At 35.4% G+C, this 13,944-nt stretch overlaps 1 protein-coding gene across 1 annotated transcript in view; it reads right to left on the bottom strand.

The window, feature by feature from the left end:
* The window catches only part of BMP2K (BMP2 inducible kinase), a 151,788-nt gene that overhangs the window by 47,417 nt on the left and 90,427 nt on the right, over positions 1–13,944 (bottom strand). Inside the window, exons 11-13 of the mRNA XM_011966241.1 lie at positions 9,972–10,075; positions 8,220–8,299; positions 3,965–4,128 (exon numbers count right to left, since the gene is read on the bottom strand). Coding sequence (XP_011821631.1) covers positions 3,965–4,128; positions 8,220–8,299; positions 9,972–10,075 — 348 coding nt within the window. The remainder of the gene's footprint in view (positions 1–3,964; positions 4,129–8,219; positions 8,300–9,971; positions 10,076–13,944) is intronic.

The following is a 13,944-nucleotide window of genomic DNA, read 5'->3' as shown; positions in this document are numbered from 1 at the left end:
GGCAAGGCATGATTGGTTTTGAAATGTGAGGACACGAGATTTGGAGGGGTCAGGGGTGGAATGATATGGTTTGGCCTTGTCCCCACCCAAATCACAACTTGAATTGTATCTCACAGAATTCCCACATTGTAGGACGGACCCAAGGGGAGGTAACTGAATCATGGGGGCCAGTTTTTCTCGTGATAGTGAATAAGCCTCATGAGATCTGATGGGTTTATCAGGGGTTTCTGCTTTTGCTTCTTCCTCATTTTCTCTTGCTGCCACCATGTAAGTGCCTTTCACCACTCACCATGATTCTGAGGCCTCCCCAGCCATGTGGAACTGCAAGTCCAATTAAACCTCTTTTTGTTCCCAGTTTCTGGAATGTCTTTATCAGCAGCAAGAAAATGAACTAATATGTATGTATAGTATGACTCCTTTTATTTTATTTTATTTTATTTACTTACTATTTTTGAGACAGAGTCTTGCTCTGTTGCCCAGCCTGGAGTGCAGTGGCATGATCTCGGCTCACTGCAATCTCCGCCTCCTGGGCGCAAGTGATTCTTGTGTGTCAGCCTCCCAAGTAGCTGGGATTACAGGCATGTGCCACCACGCCCAGATAATTTTTGTATTTTTAGTAGAGATGGGGTTTTGCCATGTTGGCCAGGCTGGTCTTGAACTCCTGGCCTCAAGTGATCCACCTACCTCAGCCTCCCAGACTGTTGGGATTACAGGCAGTGAGCCATTATGTCCGGCCTCCATTTATTTTAAATACAACATGAATTATTTATATCTGTATATATACATGTAAAAACATAAAAAAGGACTGGGAAGATGAACATTAAACACTGCTGGTTAACTCTGGGAAGAAAATGGAGGGAGATGTTCACATTTTCACTGAATACTACTGTATAATCCGAATATTTTAAAATACAATACTCACATGTTAATTTTTGTATTCTTTTTAAAGGGTAAAGAAATGTTTAAAAAAAATGCACTTATCGGGGGAAAAAGAGGAACATTTTTCCAACTTAAGCTGAAAGCATGTAAGAAAGAGAAACATGGCCCCTGACATCAGGAGTAGGCCTGGCAATCACAGTTAAGTCTTGGTGCTCTCCTGTTGAATAATCTCATACAACATTAGACAAGGCCACTATGATTGTGATGGATCAAAACAAGACCACTCCAAAATCATGTCTGAACAGCAACAAAACCATGAACATTGTCCAAACCCCAAAAATGTCTCAACATGTTTAGCTACTGAGGCTTTAGCTTCCTTCCTTCTAGACAAAATTTATATTAAGAAACCTAAACATATCATAGCACCGTTTCTTTTTTTTTTTTTTTGACACAGAGTCTCATTCTGTTGCCCAGGCTGGTGTGCAGCAGTGCAATCTTGGCTCACTGCAATCTCTACCTACTGGGTCCAAGGGATCCTCCGCACCTCAGCCTCCGGAGTAGCTGGGACTACAGGTGAGCACCACCAAGCCACTGCTCAGGCTGGTCTTGAACTCCTGGCCTCAAGCAATCCGACCTGCCTTGGCCTCCCAAAGTGCTGGGATTACAAGCGTGAGCCACTGCACCCAGCTTCATATGCCCTCTTCTTGACAGTATCCAATACAGAGCAAAGCCTACTTCCTTTCTTCCCTTTTTTTTTTTTTTTTTTTTTTTTTTTAAAGATAAGGTCTTGCCCTGTCACCCAGGCTGCAATGGTGCAATCACAGCTCACTCTACCTTTGAATCCCTGGGCTCAAGTGATCATCCTACCTCAGCCTCCTGAGTTGCTGGAACAGGAATGCACCACCCTGCCTAGCTAATTCTTTATTTTTTGTAGAGATGGGGTCTCACTATGTTCCCCAAGCTGGTCTCAAACTCCTGGCCTCAAGTGATCCTCCCACCTCGGCCTCCCAAAGTGCTGGGATTACAGGCATGAGTCAGCATGTCTGGCCTCCCACTTCCTTATAGCCTCTCCAAAATTACCCCAAACAAGCCCAAATCCTTTAATATGTCTTTTCAAGCACTGTCTTCCTGAGACACCCCACAGATCTGAATAGTTTAGGAGTAATAAACATAACTTGTTCAACAACAAGTGTGTTTCTAGCGTTCTCTGACTGGGGGACACTAATGCATGATAAATAAGACTGATAGGGCCTCCAACCCAAAAAGCTATAAAAAAGACAAACTAACATTGAATGTTTACTATGAGACAAAATTTTCATAGATATCACACCTTATTTACTCCTCATAACAGGAAAAGTAGTTGTTATTCCATTTTACATAAGAGAACAGTGGGTTAGTTAAGAAATGATGAAATAGGAATTAAATACAAATGATTTCAAATTCACATTGTTTTCCCTTTTCCATGGAATACTCCTCCAATTATTGTACTTGATTACCAAAGAAGTACATAGCAATATGCCAGATAAAACAGGATGGGTGCAGTGGCTCACGCCTTTAATCCTAGCACTTTGGGAGGCCAAGATGGGAGGATTGCTTGAGCCCAGAAGTTCAAGACTAGCCTGGGAAACATAGGAAGCATAGGGAGACCCAATTCTAAATCTATGAGAAAAAAACTAAAAAATTAGCAGGCATGGTGGCCTACACCAATAGTCCTAGCTACTCAAGAGTCTGAGGTGGGAGGAACGCTTGAGCCTGGGAGGCACAAATGCAGTAGCATGATCATGGAGTGCCACTGCATTCCATCCTGGGTGACAGAGTAAAACCCTGTCTCAAAAATAAACAAATAGTAAATAAACAAACAGGTCGGGTGCGGTGGCTAACGCCTGTAATCCCAGCACTTTGGGAGGCCAAGGTGGGCGGATCACCTGAGGTCAGGAGTTCGAGACCAGCCTGGCCAAAATGGTGAAACCCCATCTCTACTAAAAATACAAAAATTAGCTGGGCATGGTAGCAGGTGCCTGTAATCCCAGCTGCTTGTGAGGCTGAGGCAGGAGAATTGCTTGAACCCGGGAGGCGGGAGGTTGCAGTGAGCTGAGATGGTGCCATTGCACTCCAGCCTGGGGGACAAGAGTGAGACTTCGTCTCAAAAAAAAAATAAAAAATAAAAATAAACATTACCTTTCCTGAACATATACTTTACTTGATAACAGTGGTTAACAGTTAACATTTATCAAAGGCATATCATGTATCAAGTATCATATTAAACAGCCATTTAATCTTCCCAATAATCCTATTAAGATAGGTACTAGTACTTTTAGAAGCTATATTAAAAAATGGGAGAAATAGGACTCAAATCAGGTCCGTGAGACTCAAAATGTAGGCTCTTAACCATTAGGGTATCCCATTAAAAACATTTTAACATTAAAACACAACAGATTGATCACGAAATAAAGTACAAAACAGGATTTCTTTAAGGTGAGTCTTCAGGTTATACCCCCAGATCCTTGAGAAAATAAGTTTACTCTAATGTTAGGGATATTTCTTTGGGGGAAAAAATTTTTTTTAAAGTACCACGCTGTACCATCATGCTTAGGAGATACTTTAGATAAGTAAATTTTTCTCAAAATCAGGTAAGTTTTTATGTTGTAATGTCCACAGCGATGGTCCAAGATAGTCCCTCACCAAGACTTTAGGTGCAATGCAAAGACATAAAACTTTGTAAGACTAGTGTTTCAACTTTCTTTCTTTCTCATATAACATAGACTTTTTCCATACCTTTGAACTTCATTCCCAACCTCAAACCCTACTACTTGATGATTCTAGGGATAAGAGTTTATATTTATAGTATCAAAGCAAATTGTGAGTTTTTTGTACCATACTTTCATATTGCCAGTAACCCCTTTTGCCTACAACAACTGAATTGTTGAGAAACCAACCGAATTTAGTAGACATCAGTAGAAAGTTTCTGAAAGCATTATGTTATCCGCTTTACAATATTAAGGATCACCTGAGGTCAGGAAATCAAACCATAAAAGGTTTATTTACATTAACCTTTAAGAGGATGAGATTGGCAGGGCTCTATTACCTTTTGGTCTATGGTTACCGAATTCACCAGGAGCAAGGACTTTAACAGGTGTTGCTGAACTTTGAATGGTCAGCACACTGGGAGTGGCAGTAGTAGTAGAGTTGGCCTTTGGTCTTTGTCTTGGTGCAATTGAGGTTTCTGTTGGTCCAATGGTATCTGTTATTCTACAACAGAAGAATATATTTCATTCTAAATATTGGGATTATTTCTAATTTACTATTTATTCTATAAAGCATCCAACTCAACAAATGCATTTTAACTATTACTGATAGTCACGTTAGTCCTCATCTTTCTCCTAAGGCTCATTTTCAAGTATCAAATGTTTAATAAAGATAGAAAAACAAATAAAACTAACAATTTTCCTTAAAACAGTACACAACCATTCATGGTCTGCTATCAAAACCAGCAGAAAAAGAACATAGTCCCAGAAATTGCTCTTAAGGAGATGAAATGATACTGAAAAGAAATAAACAGAAACCTTTTCATAAGGTTTTAGACAAAACTGGGAGCCACTCTCTGAACTTGTCAGGGAAATAAAAATAAGAAACAACAAAGAATAATCTCCCTTTGCTTGGACTCCAAGGCATAAAAAAAGAAAAGACTGTGGCCTAGGGCATGTTAAACAAAATAAGCCAAAACTTTTAACAGGTGCCACCTGCTCACATTCAACGTATTGAATCTTTAACTTTGCTTTACTCAGAACACAGAATGGAAAGCACATAAAATTTATCCCACTAGGACTTAGTTTAGGCCCCAGATGTGGGTAGTTAAGCAGTAAACACAGTTTTGAAATCAAGAGACCATAAATATAATGTGAGAAGACACCAACATTGCTTTTTTTTAAACAAACAAACAAAAAAAGGTAAAATCTTTATATATTTATCAACGTGCTTGCTTTCTATAAATTAAGTACAAAAATTCAAATACTTGTTAATAGGACCATATGTTCACTTTCCAACAGGATTCACAATAAAATATCTTTACTAAATCCTCTTACACATTTTCAAGTGAATACTTAAATTTTTACATACATATGATTTATGAAGCACACATCTGCTGCATTTGCATCTATCAACAAGTGCACAGATCCAGTTATTTCCCAGTATCTGTATGTACCACAAGAGGGAACCCTACTAACAACTCTTTCCAAGAAGAACAAAAAAAACGTGACACAGAATCAAAAGATCTTAGAATTACATGTATGCTGTTTTCTGAAAATAATACTAATGCTCTAGATGGGATGGGGATGGTAAAAGACATGAAAATTGAACTAATAGGCCAAATATATATATATATGTGTATATATATATACACACACATATATATACACACTGTACATCTGTATATATACATATAATCGGTATATATATATAAAAAATCAATTATATCCTGTTTTAATGATAATCAAGTATTTACTGACATTGAATTATTGATGTGCCATTACAACCAATGCTATACTCCCTAAGCTCAAGTAATTTGGGGGAAATATTGTACACAATCTCTCTGTTTAACTATCCCTTCTGTATTAAGTGGCCAGGACAGGCCAGACCTGACATTGCCTTGTTGCTGATCTAAACCCTCTTTAGAGATTCACAACACACGTAGGCATAGCAAAAGCCCTAAGAAGCATATTAAAAGTCTGTATACTTTGTTCACTCTGACGTCTCCTGTTTTACCAAAGTGCTAATATGTATTGTACATTTACTGATATCCAGCAAAACACTGCACAACACCCTGTCCTCAAAGAATTTACAGTATACCTAGGAAGACAGGGCACATGTTAGTGGAAATGTAATAAATATAAGAGAGTAAAAATCATCAGTGCCAAGCTAGTGCTGTCAAGAGTTTATGGAGATGTAATTGTACTTTTAACCTAATCTGGCTACAGAAGGCTTCAGGTAGAAACTGGGGTTTAAAATTTTCTGAATAAGTTTGATTTCATTAGGCAGTGACAGAGAAACCAGGTATTCTATGGGAAGGAATGGGAAGAAAATGCCTGGGCAGATTGGCATAGGGAGATACAAAACTGACTGAAGTTAAAAACAGTAATTATTGCATCAATACTGCCGCATAGTCTCATTTTCACTATTACAACAGTCACGGAGCTGTTTTTCTGCTTCCCTTCTTTCTCCTCGCCACCACCTGAACAAAATCATTGTAGTTTTCCTAAAACTCAGACTCACACTCTCCTGCTTAAAATCCTTCAATGTTTCCATCTGCCAGGCCAGTGATTCTCAGTGTCTCCATCTTTAAGACACGTCAGATAAATTTCACATCTTAAACCATACCAAGAGCAGATGCAAAGTTCAGGGAGATGAGAGCGACCTTTTAAGAAGGCAAAGAGTACCACAGATTGAAGGCAGCTGAAAAACCCACAGGTGCTTTTTGAAAACATGTAATGAAACTGCTAGTAAATGATTTCTCCTCCCAAAATATGCCCTTTACATGAAAAAAACTAAATTTTTTAATATTAAGCTTTATATACATTAAGATTTTTTCAAGTTTTCACTAACATTCATAGACTAAATTTATATTAACCAGTAAGTACCAATCAACCTTATTTTTTAATATACATAATGTTCAGATTTAACATACTATAAATAAGCACTGTGAATTTTAATAGTACTATTTCACTGTCTTGTAACTCCACAGCTATAACTTGCATTAGGGTGAAAAGAAAATCAAATCATCATTCTTGTTCAGCTGACTTATGCTTTTTTAAAAAAATCTGCACCTACTTTCTCAAAGATTTATTTACTAATTATTTTAAAAAACAGAAGTCACAATAAAATTCAACTGACAAGTCCTACAATAATTCCTAATTACCACTCAACTATAACAGTGGATGCTACTTAAAGCTACGTCATAGATAAGATCCATTGTTGGTCAAGCTGGATTCCTGCAGGTTAGATGTAACTTTACACCTTCATCTCTTCTCAAAAGAACATTTTGAAATTCAAGTGAGTGAAGATATTTTTAGAGTAACACCATTTTTGAAAATAAGTCATTCACAAATGAAATTTTAACATTTATAAGTAACAGATCATTTACAACACGTCACAACCAAGTCTCAAAGAGTAGAACTGACTAGAAGGTTGAAAATTAACTGACCTATAGGCCAAAGTCCAAATTTCTCAGCATGATATATAAACAAAGTTGTTCATGACGGGCATTTATCTACCTCCTGTATATGTCCCCCTTTGTCCTAGTCTTGTAGTTTCACAAGGGTCATTCTTGCCTAAACTGCCTGCCTGCTATAATTTCACTCCCCACCCTTCCAGGTGATTGACTATTCACCATTCAAGGAGGAGTGCAGCAACTCCCATCCGCAGGGAAAGCATTCTGTATGTGCTCCTGTTTTCTCTGTTCCCAGTCTTTCCCTTCCTCCACACTCTCAAAGTAGCCTAGTATCTATCAGGTTGTAATTGTTTACTTGTCTATTAGAATGTGAACTCCTTGGAAATAAAAACTGCTTTTTTTCCTTTGTGTTTCAATTGTCTATATCTTGCATATAAAAAGCATATGAACAAACATATTTTTGTATTGGGTAAACAAACTTTGCATAAATAACATACAATACAAAATTGCTGTGACCAAGAAATCTCCCCAAATGTAATATTATACCTGTCTGATAATCTAAGATACAATCCTGCTTATTAACTTTTAAAATCAAAAAAGTGTGAGGGGGGTAAAAATCAGTCATTAACAGATTCAGTCTTAACCTACATAATATAGTTCAAACTTATTATTAATAATATAATAAATACTCTGAAAAATAAGATTGAAAACATATTTACCAGCCCTAAAAAGTATTATAGTTATAACCATTCATTACAAATTCTACAAAGTACATACATATTCTATATATTCTAGTTGCCTGTAAGAGCTATTTTTTTCTTTCCTTAAATTTAAAAAATAAACATGGTATTTACAAACTGAAAACACAGTATTTCCTAAATTAGAGTTGCTGTGTGATGAAAATGACAACCCCTATCGAAAAAAAAGACCCACTCTAACATCATCAAACAATCACTTGTCATTGAGTGAACAGTTCCAGTGAGATGATGCCACACTCTTTATCTAGTATTTTTAAAAGCTTATGTTGTATTTGCTATCTCAATTATACCACATACAATAAGCAACACAACATCTTTTGTGGATGAAGATGATATTTAATCAATTATACTTGCTAGGAGTAAAAACAAAACCTATCTTTTTTTTAATGCCTTTTCAATTTTAGCATAGTTTTGCCTACCTGGCTTTTATTTGGCTTTTCCTAGCAGCTGCTTCACTAGCAGTCATCGGTTCAGGAAGAGCTGAAGGAATAGAAGAATTCTTGGAAGGAAAAAAATAAAACTTCTCATTTTAGTTTTTTAATTGCAGAAAGTTTTTGTAAGCTATGGATATATTATTGAACTTTAAAAGTACTATGAGACGCTATTACTATCATATCAGATACCTATAAATTGTTCACATATATTCACCAGATCTAATCTGCAAATATCACTACATGTTACACAAATGTCAATTTCATATTCATGTGCCACAGAAACCTTGGAAAATAAGCAGAACACCATTGTGTCCATTTATAAGTAGGCAAATCTTGAGTAAAAAGAAAGATTATATTACACTTGTAAATCAATGACTATTTTGCATTTTGGAAAAAGCAACAAACACCAAGGATAAGCATCAAGTGTTGTTTCTACATACTACAGATAATTTTCAAGACACTCAATGTAAGGCCTGGAAAATCAGGGCGGAAGGCCTTGTTCATTTGTTTATACTCAATGTTTAGTTCATTGTAGGTACTCAATAAATACTTGCTGAGTAAACGTCGAATGAGTCTACTTATCTACTTTTAGAACTGCAAAGCTTTCAGCTTCAACAGAGAAAATAATACATCAATATGGCAAGGGCTTCAAAAAAAGAAAGGCACCACATTCCTTCTTTTTTTCTTAGTGGGGTAGATTAAGTTACACATAAAGGAAACCCTACAGAAACAGGTCAGGCCAGATGATCTTTACAAAGTCAAGAATGGCTTATATCAATGATGATTCTAGAGACCTTTATTAACACTGGCAGAGACTTGCCCTACACGATTCACCTAATGTAGTTAAATGCACTGTACAGACAGTGAATAAAATTCAAAGCTTTTAAATAATACTAACTATTGCCAACTGAGCACCTTCCATGGACTAGGCACTGGGTTTTACATGTAATCCTTATAATTACTATCCGTGTTTTACAGAAAAAGAAATGGACATTAAAGTAACTTACCAAAAAATTCAAAGTCAGTCACTGATAAGGACAAAACTGAATCTGGGTCTCTCTGTTTACACTGCCTGTGCTTTTTTAAAAAAAAATTTTTTTTAAGTTTTAGGGGATATAAGTGCAGTTTTGTTACAAGGATATACTGCATAATGGTGAACCCTGGGCTTTTGTATGACCATCACCCAAATAGTGTACATTGTACCCATAAGGTAACTTCTCATCCTTCATCCGCTTCCCACCTTTCTAAGCTTCCAATGTCTATTATTTCACTGTCTATATCTATGCGTACACATTGTTTAGTTCCCACTTAACAATGCCTGTGCTCTTTACACCAAAGTTCCCCAAACTTAGTTAACACAGTGCTCAGTATCTCAGTAATTGTTTACTTCTAAGAAAAAAAAAAATCTAATAGTCCTGTTTATTAAATGGTTAGGCCCAAATAACTTAATAAAATTAGTTTGTGCTAGGTCACAAAGATGTCCCTGTGTTTTCCTCAAAAATGCAAAATATGCTGCCTGAGTCTGCTGCAGTTCCCCAAGGTATCTCAGTGCATAGTCTGGGTACTGAAGCTTTGTACCACAAATATAATCAAACACACAATCAGACCACTTGTCATGAAACAAGTAACTCTGTAGTTTAACAGCAGCAACAAACAAAAAAGTAACTCTGAAAGTAAATATATTCACATATGATAAAATGAATTTTAAATTCATATCCTACTTGAAAACCTACTTACATTGATGTTGGAGACTGGACAATCCTTTTTGGCAAATTTAAATGCAAAATATGATACTTGAAATATATCAGGTCTATGTTCCGGATCCGGTTCAAGCATGAACCCTGCAAGAATAGATAAAAATGTTAAGAAATTTTATGAAACACACATTATACTATGTAGCGGCACACATTATAAGATAAAAAATACATATTTTCTGTTCCATTCTAAGATCAGTGATGATTCTAGCAAACTTTTTTTTTTTAAGTCAATAAATTTTTATTCAAGGAATTCCATGTTGTGATTTCTTCCACTGTCCATCAAGGTCCCTTTAGATCCTCTAAAGAGCTGGAGTCATCTTCAAGTTTGCCCTTTTTAATGAAACTGATCCAGTTGTCATGTCAGCCCACAATTACTTTGGCTTCGTCATCTCCTTTTAATATGGGTATACTGAGGAAGACTTCAAAATTCACCAAGAATCTTTGGGATTTAATTTATTCAACCAATTTACTTTAGGGTCCTTCATACTGTAGGTGGTGGGGATCTGCCTGGTTCTCAATTTGACACCCTCTCAACATGAATGAGTTCAAATCACATTCATTCCTAAGCGATCACTCAAGAATGGTACAGATGTGTGGAATATGCCAATACCTAAAGTAAAAAAGTAGATTATCTGGTTTTTCATAACGTTTAGTAACTGTCTTTTTCAAACTTTTAGCAACTGTCTTGTAGTTCCTTCCCACAGATCTAACAATAGTCCTGTGAGTAAAGTAAAACCACAGAGTTACTCTATGAGGCGTTTCCAACGACATGCAGGCTACAGGAAAAGCCCCATTGGGACAGACCTCAACCGATTCTAGCAAACTTTATTCATACCTATAGAAAATGCAGAAATTGCTATTTTATAAATAAAGCATTATCCCAAGCTAAGGGTAGATCAGTCACAGAACAGGCCTACACTACAAGTATGAATGACAAACATGATTATTCTATTGAAAAAGTGACACAAAAGAAGAAGTGAGTTTAGTGAACACTGGGGAATTATTCAAGAAAGTTCCAAGGCGATAGTAAAAAGGTCCTTCAAGATAATTCTACTCAAAATAATTCTATTCAAAATAATTAATACCTGTATTAATTTTTAAGTGATCCTGAACCATTGAGAAAAGTCTCAATTGTGTACATTATAATCTAACAAAGTAGTAAAGGATTGGCACTGTCATTTTCCAAAAACATGCTCTCTTCTCATATTGATGCTAACAACATTCACCATAGTTCTGTATCTCAACATGTTATCCATATCATGCTCAGAAATATGGGCAGAGTTTTATGGTTTTTATGAACAGATTTCAGAACAACCTTACAGCATTGCTTGAAATGCCTGATCTTTTTTCTACCAAAATGACCACTACCATTTGGTAGTACTCTATTTCTTGGATAATTTTTGATTCTAAATTTCACAAGGTTGACATTTATACTCAATTCCATAAGTAAAAGATTTTGTTAAGACATCTCAAAGTCTACCTCTGCTTCATTAATTAACACTAAGTTGTTATAATGTTTAAATCCTTTTTAAACTACTTAAAATGTAAAATTTAAAGAATTGGATGATATTCTTAAGTTTACTAATAAAAAAATGTATAGAGAGATCTAAGTATGTAAATAGGTTACATAAAATTATAAATCAAAATGAATTAAATCTTCCCTTCAAATTTAAGTAATATTTTGAATACAGAATGTGTGATACATCTCCAATGACATGATAAACTTATTTTGGCTAAAAACATAGTTATGTGGAGAGTTATAATTTATTTGAGAGATTCTGAGCTCAGTGTAAAATATACAAAAACTCTGAAAGTAACTTGATTTTAGATATTTCTAATGCTAACATATATCACTTATAAAATTGATTTTTTTATAATTTTTACCACCACTGCTATATTGAAATAACTAAAAACATTTTAATTCTAATATTTGCTAGTTTATAGTCAAACTCAATCCAGAAAAGATCTGAGGAATCCACAAAGTTTATTTTATCTTGATACCAACAGATATTAAATGTTTTTAAGATAACACCCGTACACAAAATCAGGATAAATTTAAACATACTGTTAACAATAAATACTTATTCATATAATTTTAAAAACCAAACAAATCACATGAAATCTACCTAATTCACAAACGTATAGTCCTATTTTTCCATTCTAACAAATTTATTTGGCTTTTAAAATCTAATTTCAACAATAGCTAATTATACATATTTAGTCCTATAAAGAACTTGAAGTGGCACACAAAACTAAGATTTTTTTTAATATATAAAAAAATTAAAACTAACGGAAAAATAATGGCTTGGGGGTTGGACAGGATAATGAGGTCAGTTATAAACTACATATGATTTGGTCATAAATGCAGGCCCAAAATGTGCTCTCCATTTTTTAGCTGTCAATATAAACAGCAATATTATCCATTACATGAATCACAGTGTATCTAATACAAAAACAAACCAGGTGCTAAGGAAAAACACTATTCGTGATACTGAAAGCTAGAGAGCAAATTCTCCGTTGAGTCTTTCTAAAGATAGCTCACACAAAGTGAACAACATCCTTAGGAATAGCAGTGAGTGACACAGGGTCATGTTTTAAACACTCTATCAGTATGGACTAGTGGCCTAAATGCCATGCAGTAAAAAGAAAGGGGTATGGTATAAGAATGTATTTCTTTTGTGGCCTGGCTTAATCCAAGAAAAACTTTTCAAGTATCCAGAGAGGAATTAAATGATAGTTCAGGCATTCCTGGTTTTTCTTTGTTTTGTTTTCTTTCATAGCAGTTGAGAAACACCAAGGGAGAAAAAAATAAATTTGAGATTTTGTGTCCTAACCTGTATGGGTATAAGTATTTCTGTCACTCAAGTTAAGCACACCATATCCTCTAATGATTAGGTAGCTAGGTTGCAGGTAGAATTGATATTATCTTATAAGCAAACACAAGGACCTCGCATTCCCTGGGTCATGTTTTCATGTGGGAATATATCTGCTGGAGCCAGTTTAGTCTGCCTAACTGTACTGATCCCATTTATGTGACATAAAATCAACTCAAAAGGTCAGAACTACTATTTATTTTAATAAAGAAGAACAGAAAATATTAGAGTATATTAATATGGTAAAAGCAATATTTCATGAAATGTGATTCAGTTTACGTGTGTATATTCTGTGTGTGGTGTGTATACCAGGTGATAACTAAAATATATTTTTTATTAATATATTGAATCACAGTCACAAAAAGTTTGAAGCCACTGTGCTAGTGTAGTGCCACGATCTCTATTACTGTAACTCATTCTCCCCCATGGGAAAGATAGTGATTTGTCATATTGCTAGACTAGAAAAAAGAATGAAGCAACTCCATCCGTCAATCTCTGATGACCTTTCTTTCAGAACAGGTTATTTTAAGAACATACATGTTCTCTGCTGAGCCATATTTTGTAAGTAACCTGCCCCTGTGAAAGAAGTCGAAGGTTTTTCAGCATTGCCTATGACTGGATGTTTGTAAATTTGAAGGTTGCGAACACAGGAACAGGATCCTTTGGCTTTAGATCTAAATTTCACTCTGCAATTTGCTTTATCAATACTAAAAAGTTGACAGTTTTACCTGATGAGCTCCAGTGGACCATCTCTGACTTGGTTCTAAATTCAAAGTATGAAAAGATGAATAATCATACCTAAAACCCACAGGTAGAACTCTTGGCTACATTTTTATCTCTGAATATTTCTAAATTGAGTATTATCAGCAAGTTAAAAAAAGGAAAAAATCATGAAGGCATCTTTAAGCACTTAAGTTAGATAATATAATTTACTGAACTCTTCAAGAGAATGGGTTGCAAAATGTACTACTGGATTACTGAAGGATGTAGTCTAGAGTGCAGAGGTCTCACATTTAATACAGCTAAACACTGATTGAAGAAGGACAATTTCACTCAGGCATGGTGACTCTCGCCTGTAAT

The sequence above is a fragment of the Mandrillus leucophaeus genome, unplaced genomic scaffold (assembly GCF_000951045.1).
Source record: "Mandrillus leucophaeus isolate KB7577 unplaced genomic scaffold, Mleu.le_1.0 Scaffold75, whole genome shotgun sequence".
Lineage (NCBI taxonomy): Eukaryota > Metazoa > Chordata > Mammalia > Primates > Cercopithecidae > Mandrillus > Mandrillus leucophaeus.
Note: the sequence above shows the minus strand (reverse complement) of the source record. Positions and strands in the feature narration are given on the sequence as shown.